Raw genomic sequence first — 27219 nt, 5'->3', positions numbered from 1 at the left:
CTGCCATTACAGCGAAAAAGCAAACAGACAATATATAACCAAAGGTCATGGCTGTGTTCCAATAAATTTTTTTAAAAAGATTTATTGAGGGACACCTGGTGGCTCAGCCGTTAAGCGTCTGCCTTTGGCTCAGGTCATGATCCCAGGATCCTGGGATCAAGCTCCGCGTCGGGCTCTCTGCTCAGCGGGGAGCCTGCTTCTCCCTCTCCCCCTGCCGCTCCCCACTGCTTGTGTGCACTCTCTCTCTGAAATAAATAAAATCTTAAAAAAAAAAGATTTATTCATTTATTTTTTATAGAGATAGAGTTTGTGAGCACGGGGAGGGACAGAGGGAGAGAATCTTCAAGCAGACGCCCTGCTGAGCGAGGAGCCCAACACAGGGCTTGATCTCATGACCCTGCGATCATGACCTGAGCCAAAACCAAGAGTTGGATGCTTAACTAAGTGAGCCATCCAGGTACCCCCAATAAAATTTTATTTACAAAAGTAAGTGGTAGGTGAGTCTGGCCCCTGAGCTAAATCTCAAAATAGGGGTTTGCTGACCCCATGATCTCAGATTACTGATATTAGAAGTGGCCTGTTCTATCATACTTCTCCCCTGAGCATTTATGTTTATCTCAACTTCAGTTCTGAGGTTATCTTCTTTTTTTTTTTTTTTAAGATTATTTATTTATTTATTTGAGAGAGAGAGAGAGCAGAGTGAGTGAGAGAGAACACATGTTGGGGGGAGGGGCAGAGGGAGAAGCAGGCTTCCCGCTGAGCGGGGAGCCCGATGCGGGGACTCGATCCCAGGACCCCGGGATCATGACCCGAGCCAAAGGCAGACACTTAACTGACTGAGCCACCCAGACGCCCCTCCGAGGTTATCTTCTGTAGGCTGTAGATACAGACTTTCTCCTAAGAAATGAGATGTGTCTCAACACCACTGAATGGACCAACCTTGGTCATTCTCAAATCTCACAGCAAAGACATGGGGATGTACACCTCTCAGGGCTGTTCTAGCTCCTTGGAGTAGCCACATGACTGTGATAGCTGCCACAGTCCCTCCTGTCACAGCCTAGCTCCCTCTAACCTGGCGCCCACCCCCACACGCATGGTCTAATATTGGGCCCTATCCTTTAGTTTAAGAGAAAATGGATATACCTCCAAAGAAATGGTATGAAGATTTAGAAATGACTCAGAAGATCTGTATATAAACAAGACTGCAGAATGTGTATATTCTTGTGACCAAAAACGTGGGTACCAGTTCATGTCTATAAATTGCTGGCAGAAGAACATAGTGGCTTCACCCTGTCTCTCTACAGATAACTCAAAGAGCTACTAGGAGTTCTCACATTGCAATGCTTACACCAGAGACCACCTCTCAGAAGACAGGAGGGTTAGCTAACGCAGTGTTCATCAACCTAACTCTTCCCATTAAAAAGTATAAACATCGGAGGAAAGAAAGTTTGCTTAAACGATAAGCAATATGTATAGAAAAGAATGAGGAGTGAAAAAAAATAAGCTGTCAAGTATCCTGAACCCAAATTTGACAATGTATTGATCTATAATGCTTGTAAATGGAAGCAACAATTAGAAAACTCATAACATTCACATTTCCCTTTTTATTAATGATGACTCAAACAATAAATACTTATTGAGAACCTACTAAATGCCAGGCATTGTGCTAAGTGTTTAGAAACAAACACTGTGTATTATTTTCTTTTAAAAACTGCCTATTAATAAAATGATGCATTTGAGTTGTAGAAACAGGTAAGAAATATATATATTTGAGTTATCCAGGTACCCTATTAATAAATGAACAATACTCATGAAGATTCTTATTTGAGCTAACAAATCCTGTTTTATAATAAAGAGGCTTCTAGTTAGTGAATTTGCTAGCACTGCAGTTTCTTTCCTAGATTTAATATATACTATGTTCAAGAGCATATATTTAGAGGATGGTTTAATAATATTTATCTGTCCATTAGGAAGAAGTCCTAAGAAATGTTGGATTTATCCTACAATCATTTATGATTATGGCCTCCAAATTAAAGCTTTAGCTGTGATTCAACATAGCAGAGTAATGCTGCTGCCTGGGGGTGCCCAGAGCATGAGCAAACCTCTGGATGCTGAGCTACTTACAGCGAAAGGGTGGTAAGGGGGAGCGGGGGGAGCTCCTCGGGGCCCTGCTGGTGGAGGCAGCACGGACAGTCCTGTTGAAAAGATGCCAAGTGCGCTGAGGTTCAACCCCGGGATCAGATTGGCTTGTTGCTGGGAACAGAAATGGAGAAAAAGATGAGGGGAGGAGACCAGAGAGGCCCAGCTTGCCTGGGTCAACCTCCATCTCTTGGCTGGTTAGCACCAGGGCCTCCTAATCAGCACTGCCCTGGCCTCATGGACCACCCTGCTGGTGGGGTGGGCTCTCCAAACCTCAAGCTGACCGTGGCACTCCTTCAAAGCTTCTCCGAGAGTGTCTACACATCATAACACAGCCAACCAGGCTCCTTTGGGGGACCCAGGCCACCACACCCTCTCTTCTGCTCACCCCTCATCCCCACCCTGCCCATCCTGCTCCCCTCTCACTGCTGGGCTCCTGCACACATTATCCATCATGTAAGGAATGTGCTTCTCTTCCTCCTCACCTGGCTAAGTCCTGCTCTTCATGTGGATTTCACCTGAACTTAGATGTCCCCTCAGCCAGGAAACCTTCTCTCACCCTGAAGGTCTCTGCGCCAGTGTCCTTTCTATGCACCCCCACCAACATTCCTGTGTTTCCTTCAAATATTATTTCAAGTATCATCACAGAGTATTTGCATCGCCTGATTAGTTGCCTCTTCCCTTTTAGACCATAATTTCCTTGTGGACGGAGACTGTATTACTCAGTGTTGTGTGCTCAGTGCCTGGTACATAGTAAGTACTCAATAAATACTTGTGGAATGAATATGTTTAAAACACATTGGGTTAATAGGTTTTTCCAACTCTATCCAGAGAAAGATCAGATCTTTCACTGGGATACCACACATGTAAACTCATTCTCCAGGTTCAGGATGGTTCACAACTTTGAATTTTTCACCATTTGGTTGCCAGTGTTGTGATCTTCTCACCTGCTTGCTAATTTCCCATTTATACATGGGGATGCTCACCTAGGCTGTGGTGAGTTTGAACTGCCCAGCCCTTCAGAGGCAGAGGGATGTCGTCACCTGCGCTGTGTCCTCCCTGCTCCTACCTTTGTCTTCCTGAACACTAAGCAGCTCTCTAACATTTTCTGTTTTCTTATCTGTGACTAGGGCCACCCATTATCTTGCCTTCTCGTAGGATGTTTGGAGTAGGAGAGCTGGGAACTTTAACCTTGACCTCATCCCTAAGATCCAGTAATTTTGTTATTCACCTATCAACACATGACTTCGGTGCAGACATGGATGAGTCTAAGTGGTATGCTCAAGTTGAGGTACTTTGGAACACCCAGACCCTTCTGTAACTTTTCTGGATATTCACAGAAGAGATGTTTATTGTACGGCGTCAAGAGCCCAAAAGAAGAAAATGAGATCATCTGAGGATATTTCCACAAATACACACAAACAGGGAGGTGACAATGCAATCTTGTCCTAATCATGTTCCATAGTTATCACGTGATGTGGGCTGCTACGGGGTAGAGGGTGGGGATGGGGCGAGGTGGGGATAGTGTTCTGACCTGGGGAGGAGGGTCCTTAGAAAGAGCTGCACTGACAGCACTGGGTTTAGCCTACAGAGCTCTTTGTCAACATTTACTCCTCTGTGAAATATTACCAAGTCTGGGATTTGCTTCAAAGTCATTCAAGGAGTGTGGGAAAGCAGACAAAAGTCCAGATGAAACAAAACAGGCCATGAGCTGATAACCGTTCAAGTCAGATTATAGGCATATGAGGACTTATTGTAGTATCACTTCCTCTTTTGTTTATGTTAGAAAATCATTGTAATAAAAAAATGAAAAAAAGTACTCCTCTGAGTGGAGCTTGGGGCTTTGTTGATAGACAATTATTTTTAAGATTTCTGAATGTCAGACTGGTGTCTCCCCAATATAAAGTGAGAATTAGTTAGCAATAACAGGAAGGACATGCCCAAACCCGGACGTCTGCTTAAAGCATCAGTGAGAGCCAAGGTGCTGGACAACATTTATTGGGTGATCCAGACGTGCAGATCAGTAAGCAAGGGATGAAAAGCAGAGTTTAATTTTAAAGTATGTATTTTTAAATTTAAAAAGTAACAGGACAATATAGAAAGTCTGTAAAGTAGAAAAAAATCCCACTTTCCTAGTGTACCAGCTGTTTTTATTTTTGTATGCAGCCTTCCAGTCATTTTGCTCCATATTATTTTACATAACCGTAACCTGAGTTAAATACACTTCTATGTGCTCTTTTCTTAATTAACGTTATATCATAAGCAATTCTTCATTTTATAATCTTCAAAGTTATGATTTTAATAGTTTCACACTATTTTGTCCAGTGCATTTATCACAATCCACGAGGAGTTGGTTTCCTGCTTGTTTCAATGCTCTTGCCCCAAGAAGGCAGTAATAACTCTGCATATCTATTCTAAGGCACTTCCTCACTAGCTGAATGACAACTATTCTTAGAGAGGCTTGTGTCCTGCCTGAAAACACATGTGAAAACCACCAGTAGAGAAGAAAGCATTCGGCACTTACATTAACAGCCAGCATATCATTTTCAAAGGCCTCACGGAGCTTCTTCATAATCTCTACCTCTGCATTGGCACAGGCCTCGACTGTGCCCTTCACAGTGATGGTTCTTTCAGGGTTGTATATGCTCAAGTCCTGCAAGCTGGCCACCGGGAAAAAAGAGAGATTTCCTTTTTCAAAAGGAAAAATAAAATCCCAGAAGGATCAGAAACAAGTCTTGGTGGAGGATTCCCTCACCACACACTGTGGTATCAAATACTTGCCATCTTATCTCAAATCTTAGAGGTGACTTAGCTCATATCCATAGTAGAAAATGTCTGACTGGTAACTATTTATGCATCTGTTTTGATGGTGTTGGAGAGAATTACATCACTTATGATTATACTCCTATTTTAAGGAAAGGCAGATGAAGGAGTTGGGCATATCAAAATGCTCAAGTTCTCCATTTTGGGCACAATTAAACTGAATGGGTGGCTTACGATGAGATTGTTATCTTGGTCCCCGTCTCATGTTCAATTTTCTTCAAATTTCTGCCTTCTTTTCCAATCAGTCTTCCAACTAAGCCATTGTGGGCCAAGATTTTCAGAGGAATCTCTTCAGCTCTAAAAGAGACAAACAACAATTTAACACTTAAGGTGGACACACTGCTTGCCTTCTAAGAGCTATTAAACCACTTTTTTCCCTTTACAAACAGAAGTCATTTTGTTCAGGTACCAAGTGGTGATGGGCTTTAGGCGAGGCTGGTTCCCTCACCAACCCCAGTGCACGAATTCTGATTAACATAAGCCAAGCCACGGTAATTATATTCCCTTGTTAAGATGGACTGGAAGTGGGTCCATGAGGCGAATCTGGCCAATGAGGTATGAGGAGAAGTCTGTTGCATGACTTTAGGAAGGTTTTTCTTGTTCTTAAAAAAGACAAGGGAGAATATCAGCCATATGGCAGACTGGAATGCTACAGGCCCTCCTAACCCCACAGAGACACCAAGTTAACAGCAATAGAGAGACTGGAATGCCTCTGTGTGAAGTCCAGAGCTCAGCTGAGAAGCCATAGCACCCTGGCCATTGTAAAGCCAAGAAAAGACTCCAGTAAAAGGGGTGGAAAAATTTGCAGTGTTCAGTGTGGCTACACATGCTCCTTCCCTTATGCTGCATAGCGAGGAACAAATGGGAGGAAATCTCCCACACCAGGGATCCTCCCATGGGATGCAAACAAAAGAATGGACCATACACTTGACATCCTGGCTTATCTGGGAGCCACCCAAGGGACTGGTTTCTGTCTTGCCTCACTTGGAGCATTGAGGAGACTGGTGCCAGAGTTTTGAAAGCTGCTGAAAAAAAGAGGTGAGCAGTATGCTAGAGCTGCAGCTCTACAGTCAGAAGGCAGGGGGAGAAAGAGATCAGAAAAGGCTTGAGAGGCCCTAACACCTCCAGTAGCGCTGATAAGTAAAGGAAGGTCTTCCCCTCATTGAAGCCAGTACACAAAGACTAAGAGATGGTTATTTTTTCAAATGCCCCAATCCCACCAAAACATTAAAAGACATACAAAGAAACAGGGAAATACGGCCTAATCAAAGGATAAAAATATAACTCCAGAAACCAACCCTAAAGAAATGCAGCTCTATGAGCTACCTGACAAAGAATTTACAATAATTGTCATAAAGACACTCAATGAACTAAAAGAGAACACAGACAACTAAACAACAGGAAAACTATGCATGAACAAAATGAAAATATCAACAAAGAGAGAAACTATAAAGAACAAATAATGGAACTAAAAAATATAATAACCGAACCCCCCCACCCCAAAAAAATCATTAAAGAGGTTCAACAGCAGACTTGACAGGCAGAAGAAAGAATGAGCAAACTTGAAGACTGGTCATTTGAAATCATCAAGTCAAAGTAGAAGAAAGAAAAAAAGAATGAAAAAAGGTCCCCACAGAGCACAAAGAAAGGCTAACGAACTTAGGGGCCAAGATCAAATGGACTAATAGGTGAATCCCAGAAGGAAGAAAGAGAGAGGGCAGAGAGCTCATTTGAAGAAATCATAGCAGAAAACTTTCCAAATCTCAGGAAAGAAATGGACATGTAGATTCAAGAAGCTCGAAGAACTCCAACTGGGACAAAACCAAAGAGAACCACACTGAGACACATTATAAGCCAATTTTCCAAAATCAAAGACAAAGAAAGAATCTTGAAAGCAGCAAGAGAAAAGTGATTATTCAATACAAGGGAGTTTCCACAAGATTTCTGAGCAGAAACTTTGCAGGCCTAAAGGAAGTGGGATGGTATGTCCAAAATGCTGAAAGAAAAACACATCAGCCAAGAATATTGTACCCAGCAAAACTTTCCTGTGAAAATGAAGGAGAAATTAAGACTTTCCTAGATAAACAAAAGCTAAGGGAGTTCCTTATCATTATACTTGCTCTACAAGAAATGCTAAAAGGAGTCCTTTAATGGAAATGAAAGGACAGTGAGCAGCAACACAAAGCCATATGAATATAAGGTTCTCTAGTAAAAGTAAATACACAAATATAATAACCTGTACTATATTAATTTTGATGCACAGAATTTAAATGACAAAAATATTTTTAAAAAGATAAATCTGTTAATGGGTATAAAATACATAAACAGCAATTTGTAACATCAGTAACAAAGTGGGGGGTAGAGTTGTAAAAGAGCAAAGTTTTTGAATATGATTGAACTTAAGTTGCTATCAGTTTAAAACAGAATGCTATAACTTTAAGATGTTTTATAAAATTGCAATGGTAACCACAAAGAAAATGTCTATAGAATATACAGAAAAGGAAATGAGAAGGGACTCAAAGCATATCACTAAAAAAACCCAAAGGCAAAGAACAAAGTAAAAAAACACACAAAAGAATGCAGTAAGACAGACAAGAAGGGACAATAAAGCTACAAGAAATGCAGAAAACAACAAAATGGCAAGAGTAAGTCCTTCCTATTAGTAATTACTTTAAATGTAAAAGAATTAAACTTCCCAATCTAAAAGACATGGATTGGCTGAATGGATTAAAAAAAAAAAAAAGATTTCAAATCGACAAATTTAAACGTCAAGGAATTAGCAAAAGAATAAACTAAACCCAAAGCTAGTATAAGGAAAGAAATGATAAAGATTAGAGCAAAGATAAGCAAAAGAGATAACAGAAAAACAAAAGAAAAAACCAAGAATTGGTTTTTGAAAAGATCAACAAAATTAATAAACATTATCTAGATTAACTAAGAAAAGAAAGAACACTCAAATATCTAAAATCAGAAATGAAAGAGGGGACATTGCAACTGATGTCATAGAAATAAAAATAATTACAAGGGAATACTATGAACAGTTGTACATCAACAAAGAGATAACCTAGAAGAAATAGGTAAATTCCCAGAAACACACAACCTACTAAGACTAAACCTTGAATAGAAAATCTGAACAGAAAATAATGAGTAAGGAGACTGAATCAGTAATTAAAAACCTCCCAACAAAGAAAAGCCCAGGACCAGATGGCTTCCCTGGAGAATTCTACCAAACATTATTTTTTCTACCCAACATTTAAAGAAGAATTAACACCAATCCCTCTCTAACTCTTCCAAAAATTGAAGTAGAGGGAACACTTCCAAGCTCATTCTATGAGGCCAGCTTTACTCTAATACCAAAGCTAGACAAAGACACTTTGAGAAAAGAAAACTACAGACCAATATCCCTGATAAATATATATATTTTTAAAGATTTTATTTATTTATTTGAGAGAGAGAGAATGAGAGAGAGAGCACATGAGAGGGGGGAGGGTCAGAGGGAGGAGCAGACTCCCCGCAGAGCAGGGAGCCCGATGCAGGACTCGATCCCGGGACTCCAGGATCATGACCTGAGCCGAAGGCAGTCGCTTAACCAACTGAGCCACCCAGGCGCCCTCCCTGATAAATATTGATATAAAAGTCCTCAACAAACTACAAGAAAAATGAGTTCAAAAGCATTGTACATTAAAAGGATGATACATTATGACCAAATAGGATGTACATCTGCAATGTAAGGGTGGTTCAAAATAAAAAAAAATCAATGTAATATACATTAATATAGGTCAATACATGTAGGTCAAAAACCACATGATTATCTCAATTAATGCAGAAAAAGCATTTGACAGGGCACCTGGGTGGCTCAGTTGGTTAAGCAACTGCCTTCGGCTCAGGTCATGATCCTGGAGTCCCTGGATCAAGTCCCGCATCGGGCTCCCTGTTCAGCGGGGAGTCTGCTTCTCCCTCTGACCCTCCCCCCTCTCATGCTCTCTCTCTATCTCATTCTCTCTCTCAAATAAATAAATAAAATCTTAAAAAAAAAAAAAAGAAAAAGCATTTGACAAAAATTTAACACCCTTTCATGATAAAAACACTCAACAATTTAGGAATAGAAGGAAACTATCTTAACAAAATAAAGGCCATTTGTAAAAAGCACACAGTGAACATCATATTCAATGGTGAAAGACAAATTTTCCTCTAAGATCAGGAACAAGAGAATGATACCCACTTTCACCACTTCTATTCAATTTAGTATTAGCAGTGCTAGCTAGAGCAATTAGGTAAGAAAAATAAAAGGAATCAAAATTGAAAAGGAAGGAAGTAAATTATCATCTGTTTGCAGATAACATGATCTTATATGAAGAAAACTCTAAAGATTCCACAAAAAAACTGTTAGAATAAACTCATTCAGCAAAGTTGCAGGATATAAAATCAACACACAAAAATCAATTGTGTTTCTATATACTAATAACGAACAACCTGAAAAGAAAATTAAGAGAAGTTTCATTTTGCAATAGTATCCTAAAGAATAAAACACTTAGGAATAAACCTAACCAAGGAGATAAAAGACTTATATGCTGAAAACTATATGAGCGGTGAAAGAAATTAAAGACAAATATAAATGGAAAGATAACCCATGTTCATGAATTGGAAGACTTAATATTGTTTAGATGTCCATACTACCCAAAGTGATCTACAGATTCAATGCAATCCCTATCAAAATCCCAATGGCATTTTTTTGCAGAAATAAAAGAATTCATTTGGCATCTCAAGGGACCCTGAACAGTCAAAACAATTTTGAAAAGAAGAACAAAGCTAGAGAACTCACACTTCCTGATTTCAAAACATGTTACAAGGCTACAGTAATTAAGACACTATGGTAATGGCAGGGCGCTTGGATGGCTCAGTTGGTTGGGCTTCTGCCTTCAGCTCAGGTCATGATCCTGGGGTCGAGTCCCATGTTGTGCTCCCTGCTCAGCGGGGAGCCTGCTTCTCCCTCTCCTCCCAGCTCATGTTCTCACTATCTCTGTCACTCTCTCTCAAGTAAATACATAAAATCTTAAAAAAAAAAAAAAAAAAAGACACTATGGTAGTGGTATCAGGACAGACAAATAAACCAATGGTCCAGAACAGAGAGCCCAGACATAAACCCTTGCATATATGATCAAATTATCTTTGACAGGGTGCCAAGATAACACAATGGGGAACAACATCTTCAACAAATGGTGCTGGGAAAACCGGATATCCATATGCAAAAGAATGAAGCTAGACCCTTATCTTAGTCCCATACAAAAATTAACTCAAAATGGAATAAAGACCTAAATGTAAAACTTAAAACCTATAATATTCCTAGAAGAAAACAGGGAAAGCTTCATGGCATTAGATTTAGCAATGAGACACCAAAGCAAAGGCAACAAACACCAAATAGACAAGTTCCAAACAACACTAAAATAGACACCAAAACAGACACCAAAACAGACAAATTTAACATCAAATTTAAAAGCTTTTGTGGACCAAAGGACAAGGTCAACAGAGTGGAAAGGCAACGTAGGGAAAAGAAGTAAATATCTGCAAATCAAGTGTCTGATAAGGGATTAATATCCAGAATATATAAAGAACTCCTACAACTCAACAACAAAAAAAATCAGATAACCCATTTTAAAAATGGGCAAGACTTGAATAGACATTCTTGAAAGATGATATACAGATGGCCAATAAGCATATGAAAAGATGCTCAATATCACCAATCATCAGAGAAATGCAAATGAAAACCACTATAAGATACTGTGAACACAAAATATTACCTCAAACCCATTAGTTTGGCTACTATCCAAATAACAGAAAATAACAAGGACTGGTGAGGACGTGGAGAAAGTGGATCCCTTGTGCACTGTTGGTGATATTGTAAAATGATGTCATTGCTATGGAAAACAGTATGGAGGTTCCTCAAAAAATTGAAAATAGAAATATCATATGATCCAGCAATGTCACTTCTGGGTATATATCCAAAAGAACTGAAAGCAGGATCTTGAAGAGCTATTTGCACACCCATGTTCATAACCGCACTATTCTGGCTAGAAGGTGAAAGAAACCCAAATGCCTATCAATGGATGAATAAACAAAATGAGATATATGCATACAAAGGAATATTATTCAGCTTTAAAAAGGAAGTCTTACTACATGCTACAACTTGGATGAATCTTGAAGGCATTATGCTAAGTGAAATAAGCCAGTCACAAAAAGACAAAATACTGCATGATTCCACTTATAAGCAGTCTCTAAAGCAGTCAAATTCATAGGAACAGAAAGTAAAATGGTAGTTACCAAAGGCTAGAGGGAGAGGGAAAAGGGGAGTTGTTCAATGGGTACAGAGTTTCAGTTTTGCAAGATGAAAAGTTCTGGAGATCTGTTTCACAATAATGTGAATATATATAAACATTACTGAACTGTACACTTAAAAATGGTTAAGTGAAATAAATCAGAGAAAGACAAATACTGCATAATCTCATTTACATGTGGAATCTAAAACAAAACAAGGTCATAGATACAGAGACAAGATTAGTGGTTGCCAGAGACAGGGGTAGGGGGGCGGTGAGGTATGGGCAAAATGGGTGAAGGGAGTCGAAAGTTACAAACTTCCATATAAAATAAATTAAGTCATGAGATACAATGTACAGCACAGTGACTACAGCTGATAATACTATACTGAATATATGAAAGTTCCTAAGAGAGCAAATCTTAAAAGTTCTTGTCACGGGCGCCTGGGTGGCTCAGTTGGTTAAGCGACTGCCTTCGGCTCAGGTCATGATCCTGGAGTCCCTGGATCGAGTCCCGCATCGGGCTCCCTGCTCAGCAGGGAGTCTGCTTCTCCCTCTGACCCTCCCCCCTCTCATGTACTTGCTCTCTCTCATTCTCTCTCTCTCAAATAAATAAATAAAATCTTTAAAAAAAAAAAAGTTCTTGTCACAAGAAAAAAACTGTAACTGTGTATGGTGACCGATGTTAACTAGACTTATTCTGGTGATCATTTCACAATATATACAAATAGCCAATAATTATGTTGTATACCTGAAACAAATATAGTATTATGTCAATTATATCTCAATAAAAAATGGTTAAGATGATAAATTTTGTTATGTGTTTTTTACCAGAAAAAAATGTTCAAAAAAGAAGGAGCAAGGATGCCCTCTCTTTCAACTTTTGAATATTTTTCTGTGGGGACACAAGGTCTGAAATCACTACAACCATCCTGTCATCACTAGGGGAGTATCAGACATCCTGAGGAAGACAGCAGAAAGAAAGGTTGTGAGTCTCTGAGTCTGTGATTCAACTGACCTTGAGTCGTCCACCTCAGGACTTCTCTTTACGTGACAGAATAATAGTTTCTTATTGTTTAAGCCACTTGTTATGTTTTCTGGTAGTTAGGACCAATTGCATTGCTACTATACACCAGTATTCAAAGCAACTCCACCAGAATGGAACTTTCAGAGAGCGGGGTTTTTGTTTTACTGGCACATAGACCAATGCCTGGCACAGAGTAGGTGCTCAATAAATGATAAATGAATAAAAAGAAAATTTAGGATCCCTCTTCTACATCCTCTACCTCTTGTTCATACCCCTCAGGACTCAGCTTAAATGTCACTTACCCAGGGAGGTCTTCTTTGAACCCCCCAAATCTCTTCCCGTTCTCCTAAAACATTGATGAGGGCCCTCCACTTACATGCAGTTATTTTCGACTCTCACATGTCTCATGGCTGTGCTTAATGACCTACTGGTGTATTTGTTTAGCGAATGTCTCTCCCACTGGATCATAAGCTCCATAAAAGCAGGAACTGGGTCCTGTTTATGGCTGTAGACTCATTTCCCAGCACAGTGCTTAGCTGTGGTGTGGCACTCAAAAAAATTGATTTCAAAGATATTCAAACACTATGTTGGCTCTACATGAAAACTCAAAAATTTAATTTATACATCAGTCTTTTTGATTATTTAGAATATTTGAAGCTGCTTGTCCTGAGGTTGAAGGACCAGGAAAGGTGTTATTTATAAAGTTCTCAATAACTTGGATGAAGGAGGGGCTTATTCAAATGAAGCCATGGCATTTGGGGTGTTTCAAAGGCCTCAAACAGAGTAAATAATTCATAAGTAATAAATTCATAAGTTAGAGTCCCTTATGAAATCTGAGAATAGATTTGCAATGTTTTGCTTTTAAGGACTACTTTCATCTTCTTGGTTTGATTTTTTATTTTTCTTTTCATCTTCTCATCTTCATACTCTTATTTGACATTATTTGTTAAGTTAATTTTATATTTGATTTATCCCTCACTGCTTCTCTGTAAAACTGCTGCCACTACCCATAAGTGGATTTTTTGCCAAACTGACAGGGAACTTCTTCATTGTCTATTCCATTACTGTTAATTTATTTATAATACAAAGTCAATGGGTTTAGTAAGAACTGTACCTGCCATTCGAACTGGTACAACACTCAGGAATCCCAAGAAGTATTTTGTAAAAAAGGAAAGAGTAAAGTAGCTAGCTACTTGGATACCAGTTTCTACTACTTAAGGAAAATTTAAGAATGCAACATGGTAGTAAAAAGCTTTTCCAGAACAGTAAACGATGGTTTCGATGACAATGTACATTCCAAACACACCTGCACTGTCTGGTATGATAGCCATTAGCCATAAATGTGACTATTTAAGTTTGAATGAATTAAAATAATTTAGCTCCTCCGTTGCACTGGCCACCTCTCAAGCATTCAGTAGCAGCATGTCGCCAATGGCCGTCATACTGAACAGGCAGATACACAATACCCCCATCACTGCATGGCATTAGAAGCATATATCTATGTTTCTACCAGTAATTATTAGTAATGAGTGATGGAAACATTCAGATCACCAAAAGAAACATCTAAGTGGAGAAACAGCCATACTAAAACATAAAAGATCTATTTCCTACTATATTCTCCTTGGGAACAAATTTCTTAAAAAATAATCTTGTCCCCTGCTCCCTTTACTGAGTAACAGAATTACAGGTTTTAAAAAATTTCTTGTGTGAAGTGAATGAGAACTTACTCTTCTTCTCTGTTAAGTGATCTGGGCATTGTATGCAAACTTACAGTTTGGTCTCATCAGCTTCTTTCTGCATGATTTCAAGAATCATGCGGCATGCTTCAGAGGTCCCTTCTGGGGTGGCATGGATGGTGACGGGCTTCTCTGCAGCCCCAGAGTTCTCCTTTCTATGGATGTCTACCCTGTAGGGAAAGAATCAGGAGCCATAACACAACGTCATCTGGGACAGGATCCTAGTCCCGAGAAAGCATCTCACGGGCCAACGTACAGCAGGGACACAGACAACGAAGTGTCATTAGCACGTGTGCAACCAATGCCATTCTTCAAGAAGGCGGCAAGCAGGGCAGGACGTCTTGTGCCAAACTTGGATTCTTTGCAGTTCCGTTTAGAAGGGAATATTTCTATTTTTTTTTTTTTAAGATTTTATTTATTTATTTGACAGAGAGATAGCGAGAACAGGAACACAAGCAGGGGGAGTGGAAGAGGGAGAAGCAGGCTTCCTGTGGAGCAAGAAGCCCGATGCGGGGCTCGATCCCAGGACCCTGGGATCCCAGGACCCTGGGATCATGACCTGAGCCAAAGGCAGACGCTTAATGACTGAGCCACCCAGGTGCCCCTAGAAGGGAATATTTCTTGCAGGAGTGCTGTGGGACAAAGGCACCAAGCCAACTTGGTAATGAAGCCAGTTTGGTAAGTGAAGTATTTTGTGTAGTCTTTCAAATGATCACAGAAGCAAAGGGTCAAGTGAGTGGGGGTAACACTGCACACTGGCATGGTGCCAGTCCCTGAACTGATTGTAGCTTTTTAAAGCCATATGTTAATCCAAATCCAAACACCAAATTCAAGCAAGCTTTATGTATTTGAGTGTGGATTAAAAACAGAGGCATGCCCTCTCTCTGCCTCTCTAAGTTTTTGGTTTCCTTGCCACTGGCAGCCTGCCTCCTTCCAGGCTCTTAAAAGTAATGGCTCAAAAGCTTGATGACTTTATCAGACTTTTTAGGGCAGTTGTGGCCCTACTTGTTTTTGTTATCTTTGAAAATTACATAATTGATTGTATCCCTTTTTACTCTGGCTGTTAGAAAGCCCAGATCCAAGTCTTTGGTCTCTTTGTAAAAAATGGGCACATATTTTTGAGAACTAAACTTCACTTCTATTTAAACTTGTTGCATTTTTAAAGCCACTTTAAGAAATTTTTGGAACAAGAAGACATATAACTAAAAATCACTTTTGCAGCGAAGCAAACTTGGAGGGGAGAAAAGGGCTGATTTTAAAATAAATGGAACAGCAGACAGTACTTCTCCTCTCTACTGGGTCATCATTTCACTGCTATGACAATGAACTCTGGGACTCATACATATAAGTGCCCATTCTTTGGCAGTAACTCCGACACTCTGAAGAAAATGGTGTTTTCTCTTTCAGGTTACAAGACACTCAATGGATGACGTGATAAAAATGCACTAGGCATGTAAATAACTCCTGTTTGTCAGCAACTTGTTCTGCAATTTAAGCGCTTTCATAGCAATTATTTCTTTCAATCTGCCTGGCTGTCCTAAATCTAACAATAATCCTGGTTTACAGAACAAGCAGTTGATGCTCAGAGAAGTCAACTTTTTTTCCTACGATCGTAGAGCTATTAAATGGTAAATCTTGAACATGGGTCTTTGCGTCCTGTGCTTTCTTTATTACATCATGCTGTGTTCTTAAGAACATTCAAAAATCAACAATCCCACAGGTCATTTTATCCACGACAACTCCTACTACCTCCTCAACTCCAACTCCTGCTTCAATCTCCTTAGGCAGACTAAACATAAGGCTAACGTACTTCATTTCTTGCTTAATATGGCAGACCCACTCACTTCTTTTACATAGCTATTTACAAGACCACCTAAGTGATCTCAAAGAATGACTACCACTCGGGGCTCCAACTCGAGACAGGAGGTAAGAACTAAGATAAGCGGTTTCTGGGATCCCACAAAACTCAGCCCCATACCTATGCTGTTTTAGAAACTGATGTATTCACAAGCATTAATAAGCTTACGAGGACTAGTCTCTGCTGTGAAGTCATCAGTACCTTCTTTCTGAACCTTTAGTAGTTCAGGATATGACCTTTAGGCTATTGGCATGAAAGCACATTAAAGTCCCCAGCTTTGTTAGTTTGTTAGTAGTTTTGTTTTAAGAAGCCACCATCCCATACAGCACAGCCCCCCCCCCAATGCTGATGCAAGCAATAGCCACCTGAGGATGACTGGGCCCCACCAGCACTCAGGGGGCCTGTCAGAACGAAGCAAAGGAAGCCCCGGAGGCACGTACCGGGACTGGGTCTGCTTAGTGATGTTCTTTATGGTCAAGCCCTCCTTTCCGATGATGGCACCAACAAACTGGGTGGGGACCAGGATCCGCAGCGGGAAATCAATCTGTCTGGCCTGAGAAGAGCCCCCAGGGGCGTGGCCTTGCTCCCGGGAAGAGTGGTCCCCACGCTGGGCTCGCTGAGGGGGCGAAGGGGAGCTCACCTCTTCATCCGGGATGTAGGAAATCTTGAAGGAGTAGTTCTCAAACTGATGCCCGCTTAGCTTCTCGATGGCTCTGAAATGCAGCAGGAGCAGGTGAGCTTTGTCAGAGAGTGATGTCAAAGGGAACCCCCAGGCCAGCGGACAGGTTCATTCAGTCTGGTTTACTAGTTAATCCTCCCCGAGGATACAGCGACGAGCAAGGCAGATGCCAGCTCTGTTCCCTCAGAGCTTATGCTTAACAATTAAACAAATAATCACAATGTACAGGCCTGGTCAGACTGGATAGACAACTACACATTCTGCCTTTTTTCCCCACCCAAGCCTGTCTCCCCCTCATCAGAAACTCTTTATAAATGTTGGTATAAAATTAAGAGTCATTTTTTTCTCATTTTGATCATAATACATATTTATTATTGAAAATTCAGAAATAGATATGCACTTGGGCGCCTGGGTGGCTCAGTTGGTTAAGCGACTGCCTTCGGCTCAGGTCATGATCCTGGAGTCCCGGGATCGAGTCCCGCATCGGGCTCCCTGCTCGGCGGGGAGTCTGCTTCTCCCTCTGACCCTCCCCCCTCTCATGCTCTCTGTCTCTCATTCTCTCTCTCGCAAATAAATAAAAAAAAAATCTAAAAAAAATATAAATAAAAAAAGAAAGAAAGAAAGAAATAGATATGCACAGATGAGAAAAAAAAATCCTAGTCCATCCTGTATCTTTCTTTTAACTATTATTATCATTTATAAACATGGATTAATAGTATATATACTACTTTCTAATCTTTATTTTTAAAAATATTTTATTTATTTATTTGACAGAGATAGAGAGAGGGAGAGCACAGGCAGGGGGAGAAGCAGGATCTCTGCTTAGCAGGGAGCCTGATGCGGGACTCGATCCCAGGACCCTGAGATCATGACCTGAGCTGAAGGCAGACGCTTAACTGACTGAGCCACCCAGGCGCCCCTATTTTTTAATCTTTAAAAAAGAGTTAATACTCTAAAGGTTTTCCAAGTCATTAAATGTCCTGCAATTTAGTTTTTACTGGCTGTTTAACATTCTATTGATTTATCATAGTTTTTGCAACTCATTCCCTATTGTTAGATACATCTACCTATCTATCTATATAGATCCAATCTTTTATTATTATGTACAGTGTTGCCATGGACATTTTTGCAACTCCAACTACACACAGGACAAATTCCTAATGGAATTGCTGGGTCAGAGAGTATATGCAGAAATCTAAGTATTAAATACCACCCAGTGTGCTTCCGGAAAGGTCTCAACACTTACTATCCCATAGCAACTAAGAGAGCCTTTTTTTCCTTGAATCCTCAAAAACAAAATTATTTTAAATTATTTATTAATTTTGATAGGGAATACACAATATCCCACTATTGCATTTTTAAAACTATACAGGAAGCGGAACAATTTTTTCACAAGTTTTTTGCAGCATGTGAAAACAATAACCTTATTCTACTAGGTTAATGTTTAGGGTTTGTGAATTTATTACAAAGCAGTACCTCTGAATTCAATAAAAGCAACAAAGTCATCTCGTGTATGGAGGTCCTAGCTAAGTGGCAGCTGGACACAAGCTACAATGGTGAGCTGCTGGTCTATATCCTGCTTATATATGTGTGGCTAAAGTCCATAGCAAATGATCTATTGCCTTTTTCAATGCAAAATTAACTTTTTTAAGACTAGTGGTATGAGGATGGGTTAAATATGTCTTCATGTGTGTTGAAACCTTGAAAAATAAATAAAACTTATTATTCTGGGATGTATAACGAAGGTTATGCCACATCCATGACCGTGTTTGACCATAATTCGAGTTAAAGTGACTTGACAGGCATTTCACTTTAAGGACCTTCTACAAAAAGCAACTTGGTTTTGTTTTGTTCTGTTGTTAAAAACTCAATCCCATGTCCATTAATCGCCAACCTCAAAATTAACCATCATTGAAGCAATGTAGTCATGAATGGGGACTAGGAAGTGCATGGAGGTTAGGAAAGAGAAACCCAAACCAGGTGATCTTTGACTAACCACTCCCAGACAATTCTCCCTGCTGTTGCTGTCATTGAGATAGATCCCCTTTTTAATATTACACAGAGGAAAAATGGATGTTTCATTATCTCTTCACCAAGTGTGGATAGAAATAGGTTTGTGCTTCTTCCTCATGGTGCATGGAGGAAGCTCCAGGTAAAGGCAGCTCCCAGTGGTTGGCAAAGCAGAGTCTGGGGAACACAGTATCACAGAGCTGATGCCTCTATTCCTGACCATGTCAAGACACCACACCCACCTCAGTTTTGATGCCAAGGTCCAACATTTTTCAAGATAAAGTCTCCGTACAACCAACCAACAAACATCCCGGTATAAATGCCCTGGAGCTCCACTGACTTATCAAAGGGAGCACAGATGCCCTGGGGTTCTTCTGCTATGCCAGACATATGCATCTTTTGGGAATTTAAAGACAACCCTCCCAAGAAGCCCAAATCCACTTACATTTTTGCTTCTTCTCTTGTTGTATATGTGACGTTGACAACGGCAGTTTCTGTGTCTGTGTTGACTAGGAAAGAAGCAAAAACTATACTGTCATAGAAAAAAAAGCTGTCACCTTCTGGCTCAACGTAAACAGATTTTAGGGAAGAATGCACAAAAAACTCATCACCCTAACTCCACAGTTACCCGAATCTCTATCTTTATTCGTGTGCATTCATAGTAAATAGTAATTGACTGTATATGCACATTTGTAATCAACTGTATATACAACTCAAAGCTATAGTTTCACTTACAAATACTATTGCATGTCATATGTCTATGCACATATTTGTATTTTTCATTTCTACTGTCTACATAAAATTTTAGTAAGTAAATGTGCCATGATTTTTGCCTAACCATTCCTCAATCGCTGACATATGGGTTATTCTCAGTATCTGCTATTCTAAGTAGTATTGCTAAAAATTACCTTTACTGCAAACACCATCTGATTTGTGTTCTCTTCTGAATTATTTTTTTAGGCTAAAATCAAAGAAAAATAACTGGGTAACAGAACATAATGCTTAATGCATATTTTCAGATTACTTTCCTAGAAGTTTATATCAATTTACTGTACTACCAGCAAGCTATGACTTTTAAGTGTTATGTCTGCATTTATTTTTAAATAACTGGATATATGTATAAAATAATAAGAAAGTATTTTAATTCTTCATTAATTCCTAAAGTTGAATTAATCATATTTTTGTTTCCCTTTGACTGAGTTCCATGACTGTGTTAACTGTATATAATAAATAAAGAAAACTGACAATTATAACTCACTTGGCTGAAGGAAAGAACACAAACTCTAAGAGTGGCTAATACCAAACTCTTGTGAGCTGGCTTATCTTGGTTCCTAATTGCTTGCCTCTTCTTCTAAAGTCAGAAGTTAAAAATAAATTCAGAAGGCAAGATAAAACTTTCCCAATTCAAGCCAGTAAACTTAACCCCCAAATCCTGGTCTTCCCCAAACTAGTAGCCATGACTAAATCAGATCCTCCCTTTAAACATTTAAGCTACTGAGAGACTAACAACAGGAAGTTAATGATAATTTAAGAAAACCGTGATAAAGCTGCTTTCCAAAGGAATAATAAAACCCTGTAGTGTAGGAATTCCTAATCCTGGATCCATGTTAGGGCTTCTGGAATTTTATAAACTCACACCCCCCCTCCACCCCCACCAAAGATTCAAAGGTGTGGCTATATGAATTTCTCTGGTTTATAATTTCCTAAGACTCTCCAAGAGGTTAAAGACCACAGTTAAAGATATTGTTTATCCAGTAACTTCAAGGTAGCTGCAGCCTTCACAAGGAAGGGATGCATAGTCTTCAGGAAGGAGCTGCTACTGAGATTTACGTGTCATAAATGCAGAGCCCAGCCCGGCTCTGCCTGGGAGTGTTCTTGCTGCCTCTAATTCACACTTACCCAGAGAAGTCCTCACAGTGCAAAACAGGGGATGAGCAGCCCATAACCATCCTCTCAGTGCTGACACCCAGAATGGACAGAGGGCTCCTATTTGCTGCTTTCTAGTGTTCCAGATGAGGCTGTCGACTCCCAGAAAGGGAGAAAGGGCTGGGTTTGAACCTCCTGAATAAATCTATCCACTAGGATTCTCAGATTCCCAGATTTTGTTCTCACTTCTTAGTCATATTCTCTGTTATTCAAAGACACTTGTCGTCAGGAAATCAGACAGTTCTGTGATTCTGGAAAGAACTGAGCTCCATTCAAATAATTTATTTCGCTGGACATAAAAGCTCTAAAAAGTTTCTTAAAACTCTACTGAAAATGTTTTCCTGCGGAATCAGGAATCACCTATGAAACAAAACAAAACAAAAGCCCAACACTTCTATCCTGTAGTTGTGAGGCAGCTGGAAACTGGGTGGTCTCCAGGGCACAGGTGCGCTAGGAGCTGTAAACTGCCCCAAGGACCTGGAATAATTCTTCTTTGCATGGCATTGTCCTGAATTTATAACATGGTCTTGGCTAGTAACTTTTACAGGTTCATGTCTGTGAGGCCATCTTGCCTAATATATCCAATCCTTATTAGAATGTCTTCTTTTCCATGTTGAGGGAAATAACAAGAACTGAGAAATAGAATCCTTGTAAATCATGTCTTCTTTCTGAGCTCTTTCCCTTCACCTTTGGGCATGGGCAGTCAGCAGCATGAAATTGAATAATAATATTTTTAATATTCATGGAGTGGAGAATGTCTGAATAATTACTACTTTAAAATGATTATTATATTGGCAGATAGAACAGATTGCATATAAGAAAATGGGTTCTCTGTGATGATTTCCAAGTGAACCTTAACAATCCCTTGAGATCATATAGGACTCCATCACCTACAAATATTTATACAGGTTCTCTTTGGGTGCCACAACTATTCAGTGATATGGAAGGGGTAGAAATTATTCTCCCCATTTTATACAGGTGGAAACTGAGTCAGGGAGGGTAAGTGACTTTTCCAAGGTCCCACAGTCAGTAAATAACCAAATTCACATTCTGTTTTTTAGGCCAAAGGAAAAATAATCTTTTTTTTTTTTTAAGATTTTATTTATTATTTATTTGACAGAGAGAGATAGCAAGAGCAGGAACACAAGCAGGGGGAGTGGAGAGGGAGAAGCAGGCTTCCTGCTGAGCAGGGAGCCTGATGCGCCTGAGCCGAAGGCAGACGCTTAACGACTGAGCCACTCAGGTGCCCCAGAAAAATAATCTTTATTGCATGTTACAGCCTGTCACATCAGGAGCCTGGAATCTACTTTTCTGGGACTCTTAAAGGAGCTACGTAAAATATCAGCTTCTTTAAAAAGGTACCTTTTTTTCTTTTTAAAATCACAGCATTTCATGTTTTAGATGAGATGAGAATGGCAAGAAGAAGAGTATATATTTTCTGTGGATTTCCAACACTGTTCCTAAGCCTGTGGCTCTCAAACTTGAGTACACACAAAAATCACTTGGGGGTGCTTGTTTAAAATACAGATTCATGAACTCCTACCCCTAAGAGTCTTACTTTGTAGGTCTATGGTGAGCCCCAGGAATCTGCATTTTCATAAGCACTGTGGGGGGTCCTACTCCTTGAGAAACACTCAGTCTAAGACATTAGGGATCTGTTGTTCTTAGCCAGGAAGAGGCAAACTGTAAGAGCGTAAATTAAATTACTTCCAAGTGAATTAAGCTTACCCCAGCCTGACAGTGTTTGCCTAGTGCTTCAGCATATTAACAGAGTATAAAAAACCAACCTGAAAATCCTATTCCTTGAAAAAATAAATTATATAGATATGGATAAAAAGATCTGAATATCTTTCATACACAGAGGAAGCTTGTTCCAAAGGAATTTGAACTTACTATTTCTCTTTGGAGCTGACCCAGCCTATAAGAAATAACAGATAATAATCCCTATCAAAATTCATTAGGCTAATTTCCTCACTTATTACCTTGTTCTACATTCTCCACTGTCCCATACTGAGCCAAAAGTCCATCCAGCACCTGGAAAAAAAAAAAAAAACCTTCAATGTCAGAATGGGAAGACAAGATCATACTCACCACAAAAAAAAAAAAAAAAAAAAGTATAGTGATATTTTCCAGCAAATGAACTAAAACAAAACAAGGACAGTTACGGGAATAATCTCATTAAATTGATATTTCAGGTCTTCCAACAAAACAGAACTGAATAAATATATGGTACTTGCATTTGCTTATTGGCTCTCAAGTAATCTGTTCACTGAGGTGACACAGCAGAATTTCAGTCTTAGTAACTGTTAACAATCACATTCATGATGATGGTTGGAATATACTGGTTTTGAAATGAAAAGCAGAATAAAATACAAGGCTCACTTGTCTTTCTTGGAAGTTTTAACCATTCTTCCTTCTGTTTTTCTCTAGGGAATCTCCTAATTTTACAAAGCAATGGGATATATATGTTTGAAATGTTTCATAATAAAGGCTGTTTTTTTTTTTTTAAGTAATAAAAATATTAGACAAAACATTCTGCTTCCTTTAAGGCTGTTTTGATTTTGTTTGAGTTGGAAATAAACATTGGGGCAGTTTGTTTTTAAATAATGCAATAAGGCCGCTCCTCAAATTTTATCTTCTTAAATTTTAAGATTGCTATTTTATAAGAAGTTTTACAATTCTGAAACTATATCTTAGCCACTAGCAAAACTAATTCAAAATAAAAAACCTACTCAAACTAACGACCTTCTATTTTTATTGGGTTTCCACTGATTTTATTTTTCCAAAATCATAATTTGGAAAGGTAAAAATCATTCACAAAATTACGAGATAAAAATCACCAGCCAGGTATACATTTTGTTTCACAGTTTGTTGGTGCTTGGTGCTTGAGAAGACAGAGCAGGAGGGCTCCGAGCACACATCTTGCACCACAAAAGGGACAAACACAACCCTAAAGTTATGACAGATCACATACATTAGAGTACTGAAAAAGGAAGAGAGGGGACCCAGGGGCCTTGTGGGACAGGCCTTGAGGACCTCTACTTCTTCAGGGAACAGAGGGAGCGATGTTTTGTTGGCCTATTAAAAAGTAAGGTGAGGATAGACTCTAAACATGCAAGTGAGACTAGCTTACCTCCCACTGCAGGTGAGGAGGGATGTTTCGGATCTGAATTTTTCTGCTCCTGTAAAAATGAAAGCTCAGACTGTAACACTCTCTCTAGGACACAGACATCAGCAAATAATAAAAACAGGCTTAAGACCAGAGTTTGAATTCACTTTCTCACTGTGCTTACGGAGGCATCAGCAGGAGATTCCAGCTGTGACTCATGAGCATCATGTTTTAAGGTTTTCAATTACTTGGGGGGGAAAAGTGAAGAATAAACCCAACAAGTCTGAATATGCTAAAGAAACAGTTTAAATGCAGATGTGCCGTTTCAATTTCTTGCCAAAGTAGTTAGAACTGAAATTGCCGTATATATTCTAATTAACAGAATTTATTACCTTCCTCCCCAAAACATGTGGTCCTGTAACTGACCCTACCCCAAAAGGTACCTAGGCTCAAACGTGACAGGTGAAGTCACATATAGAGTGGCTTCAACAAGATCAGATTTAGCTCATCCCGTACCTAATAGTGCAAAATTTCCTTTCAAAAATTACTTTTATCTTTAAATAAGCAATACAGTAACAATTCAAAAATTAGAAAACTATAAAAAGGTAGACTATGGAAAGTCTTACTCCCATGCACCCCGTTCCCTCACCAGAAATAAATACTTTTTTTTAAAGATTTTATTTATTTATTTGACAGAGAGAGACACAGCGAGAGAGGGAACACAAGCAGGGGGAGTGGGAGAGGGAGAAGCAGGCTCCCCACTGAGCAGGGAGCCCGATGCGGGGCTCCATCCCAGGACCCCGAGATCATGACCTGAGCCGAAGGCAGACGCTTAACTACTGAGCCACCCAGGGTGCCCCGGAAATAAATACTTTTTACTTATCCTTCAGTTTCTTTATGCAAATAATAGCAAATACAAATATAAATTCTTATTTTTCATTTTCTCTTACAGAAATATTTGCATATTCTACAAGCTCTCTGCATGTTGTTTTTTTCACCTTAACAGTAACATCCTGGAGATCTTCCCATGTTGGCAGAGAGCATCCTCATTCTATTTTATCCTACCTGGATGTACCAAAGTGCATTTAACCCATCCCCAGTTGATGGACTTTTGGGACTTTTCCTGCCTTTCTAGTCAGAGGATTTTTCTGTTTTTCTGGGACATCCTGCTGGTCTCATAACTTTAAGTGATTTAGATTGTTTCTTGTTTTTATGTAAACATTAAAATTAGATAGAAAAAAAATAGAAATAGGAGGATAAGAATTTTTCTACCTTTTAAGAACATGTTAGATTCTAGAAAGAAAATACAAATCAACATTTAAATATTAGAGAGGTCATTTTAATGGACAGAGTTGACATTCAATTCCCCAAATATCCATTTGGGGGGGTTGCAAGAGAAGGGATGTGATGGCCAAAGTACTCACCATTACTTTTTCTTTCCTTCTGGTGTCAGAGGTACCAAATAGTGGCAACACGGAGCCACATGTTTTTGCATGGCTTTAATCTGGGCAATAGCCCCAGAAAACAATGTTACAATTCATACAGAGAGGAAAAGAGAGAGGAAACATGGAAACAAACAATGAAGTAAATCAGGAGCTCCAGTTTTCTCAGATTGCTTTTAAATGCAAGGGGGGCCATCCCTATGTTCTAGATCCTACACGGTACCTCTGTCTTATTTTTTAAAAATGAGAATGCATTCATGCTTTACCATAGGGCTGCTTAAATGTCAATACAAACCCGTCTATAGAACCTCTAATCTTGTATCAGGATAGGAAGGAGGAAAAAGAACTAAGAACTGATTTCTACCTCTATGCTAGGAAGCCTCTCTTCTGACACTGCCTTTGGCAATAGTTCATAATAAAACTGCTGACACCACCCCACGTAGTGGCTACATGGAATGCTCCACAGAAGATGTCATCAGCCTAACTATAGTAAAGGCATCAGAATTTGCAAGAAATTGAATATTTCTAAAGAAAAATATTTTTGGTATCTCCAGATATAAACATCGATTCTGAACGCTAACCAAGAATTTACTGGTATAAGTCTTGTTGGAAGAAACTCATGCATGAACACAAAGATTTGAAAAAAGACAGCTACTATAGCATTGTTTGTTATGACAAAGACTGCAAACAATCTAAGTATCCACCAACAGGGCAATGAATAAATAAATCATAGGACAGTCACAAGATGGAACATTATAAAACTGTTAAAAAGAATGAAGTAGGGATGTCTGGCTGGCTCAGTCAGTAGAGCATACAACTCTTGATCTCGGGGTTGAGAGTTCGAACCCCACATTGGGTATAGCGATTACTTTTTAAAAAAATGAAGTAAACACATGGGCATGGTCATAGGGAACTCTCTAAGGCATGCTGTTATAAGAAGAGAGCTAATTATAGATTAGGCTGATCCAGTTTTTTAAGTGCCCCAAAGAGACTACATGTTATTAAATGTGTATGTTTGTAAATGCATTAAAAAAGGTAGCTACAAGTAGTTGGTGAAAGGGGACATACACTTTTTATTTTAGCTCCTTCTGTCATTTACTTTTTTAAAAAATTGGGAATGTATTCACATCTTACTTACTTTAAAAAATGAACAATTAAAACTCCTACTAAGGCGGCTTTAATGAATACACAGATTTATTTTTGAAAAGTACGCTAGAAACTACTAAATAAAAAAAAAAGGAAAGAACAAAAAACACCTCACTTCTTCCATAATTAGGTTAGGCATTCTTGAAATCTTATTTAACAGAATATCAATTTGTTTAGCCAACTCTGTTCCTAACATGTAAGTCATGACACTCTGCCCAGTCCAGATTACCCCAAATCCTAACTAAATGGGCCTAAAACAATGTTTCCCTGTAATATCTCATGTAAAGAATGCACATCGAGCAATCAGTTCAGTAACTGGAATGTTCATTAAGCAGGATTCTAGGAGAAATAATCTCTAAAAAGCTAGCGTGTGGCATCTCTAATCTTAGATCAGTATGGAAAGGAAGAAAAAGAGCTGAGAACTAAAAAAGGAACTGGAGATCACTACAGAGCCAATTAAACTGATCCTTGGGTCACTGGGAAGATTATCCTGAGCGATTATCTTTCAGGATCAGGAATGATCAGGACCTGTGAGTTCTGCTAACTTGCACAGCACCATCTGGATGCTATGCCTCCTTGTCGGGGTCCTGGGATGCCCGTCTCCCTCTCCCCTGTGAGGGATTTCCACATGCCCTTCAAACCCCGCTCACACGTTGCGGAGGCTTCCGGGGCATCTCCAGGCAGAACTGTCTCCTCTGCACTCTGCAGGTTTTGTAACAGCTCACTCTGCTATAATTATTTCTCTGCTGGGGCTGTCGTGTCCCCCCACCAACCCTCTGCTAATGGTAATTTCCTCAAGGACAGTCTGCAGTTTACTAGTCTCCTGTCCAGCACAGAGCCCAGTGCCTAGTCTAAAAGGAGAACACAGCACCCCAGGGGCTGGGAAAAGCACTCCTCTTGCTGGCTGTAGCCTGCCTGTGATGTGGATCCCCCTGACCCCACCCAGGAAGGCCAACTGTTTATTTCTCCTTTGCCAGTTAGTCAAGAGAAGAGGGAAGAGTTCTTTTCCCTCT

The 27219-nt window shown here is 39.5% G+C and overlaps 1 protein-coding gene and 1 long non-coding RNA gene across 5 annotated transcripts in view; one reads left to right on the top strand and one right to left on the bottom strand.

Annotated features, from left to right (window-relative positions):
• The window catches only part of LOC144381249 (uncharacterized), a 29923-nt gene extending 14362 nt beyond the window's left edge, over positions 1-15561 (top strand). Inside the window, exons 2-3 of the long non-coding RNA XR_013446137.1 lie at positions 14467-14714; positions 15444-15561. This is a non-coding gene — a long non-coding RNA (uncharacterized LOC144381249). The remainder of the gene's footprint in view (positions 1-14466; positions 14715-15443) is intronic.
• IGF2BP2 (insulin like growth factor 2 mRNA binding protein 2) overlaps positions 1-27219 on the bottom strand; it is a 155959-nt gene that overhangs the window by 19619 nt on the left and 109121 nt on the right. Inside the window, exons 3-10 of one of the 4 annotated variants that reach the window (XM_036084706.2) lie at positions 23643-23691; positions 22492-22543; positions 19029-19110; positions 16335-16607; positions 14072-14206; positions 5137-5259; positions 4664-4799; positions 2125-2253 (exon numbers count right to left, since the gene is read on the bottom strand). In XM_036084706.2, coding sequence (XP_035940599.1) covers positions 2125-2253; positions 4664-4799; positions 5137-5259; positions 14072-14206; positions 16335-16607; positions 19029-19110; positions 22492-22543; positions 23643-23691 — 979 coding nt within the window. The remainder of the gene's footprint in view (positions 1-2124; positions 2254-4663; positions 4800-5136; positions 5260-14071; positions 14207-16334; positions 16608-19028; positions 19111-22491; positions 22544-23642; positions 23692-27219) is intronic. The other 3 variants (XM_036084707.2, XM_036084709.2, XM_036084710.2) reach the window with 3 other exon arrangements.

The sequence above is a fragment of the Halichoerus grypus genome, chromosome 1, assembly GCF_964656455.1.
Source record: "Halichoerus grypus chromosome 1, mHalGry1.hap1.1, whole genome shotgun sequence".
In the NCBI taxonomy this organism is placed as follows: Eukaryota; Metazoa; Chordata; class Mammalia; order Carnivora; family Phocidae; genus Halichoerus; species Halichoerus grypus.
This window is presented reverse-complemented; position numbering and strand designations above follow the sequence as displayed.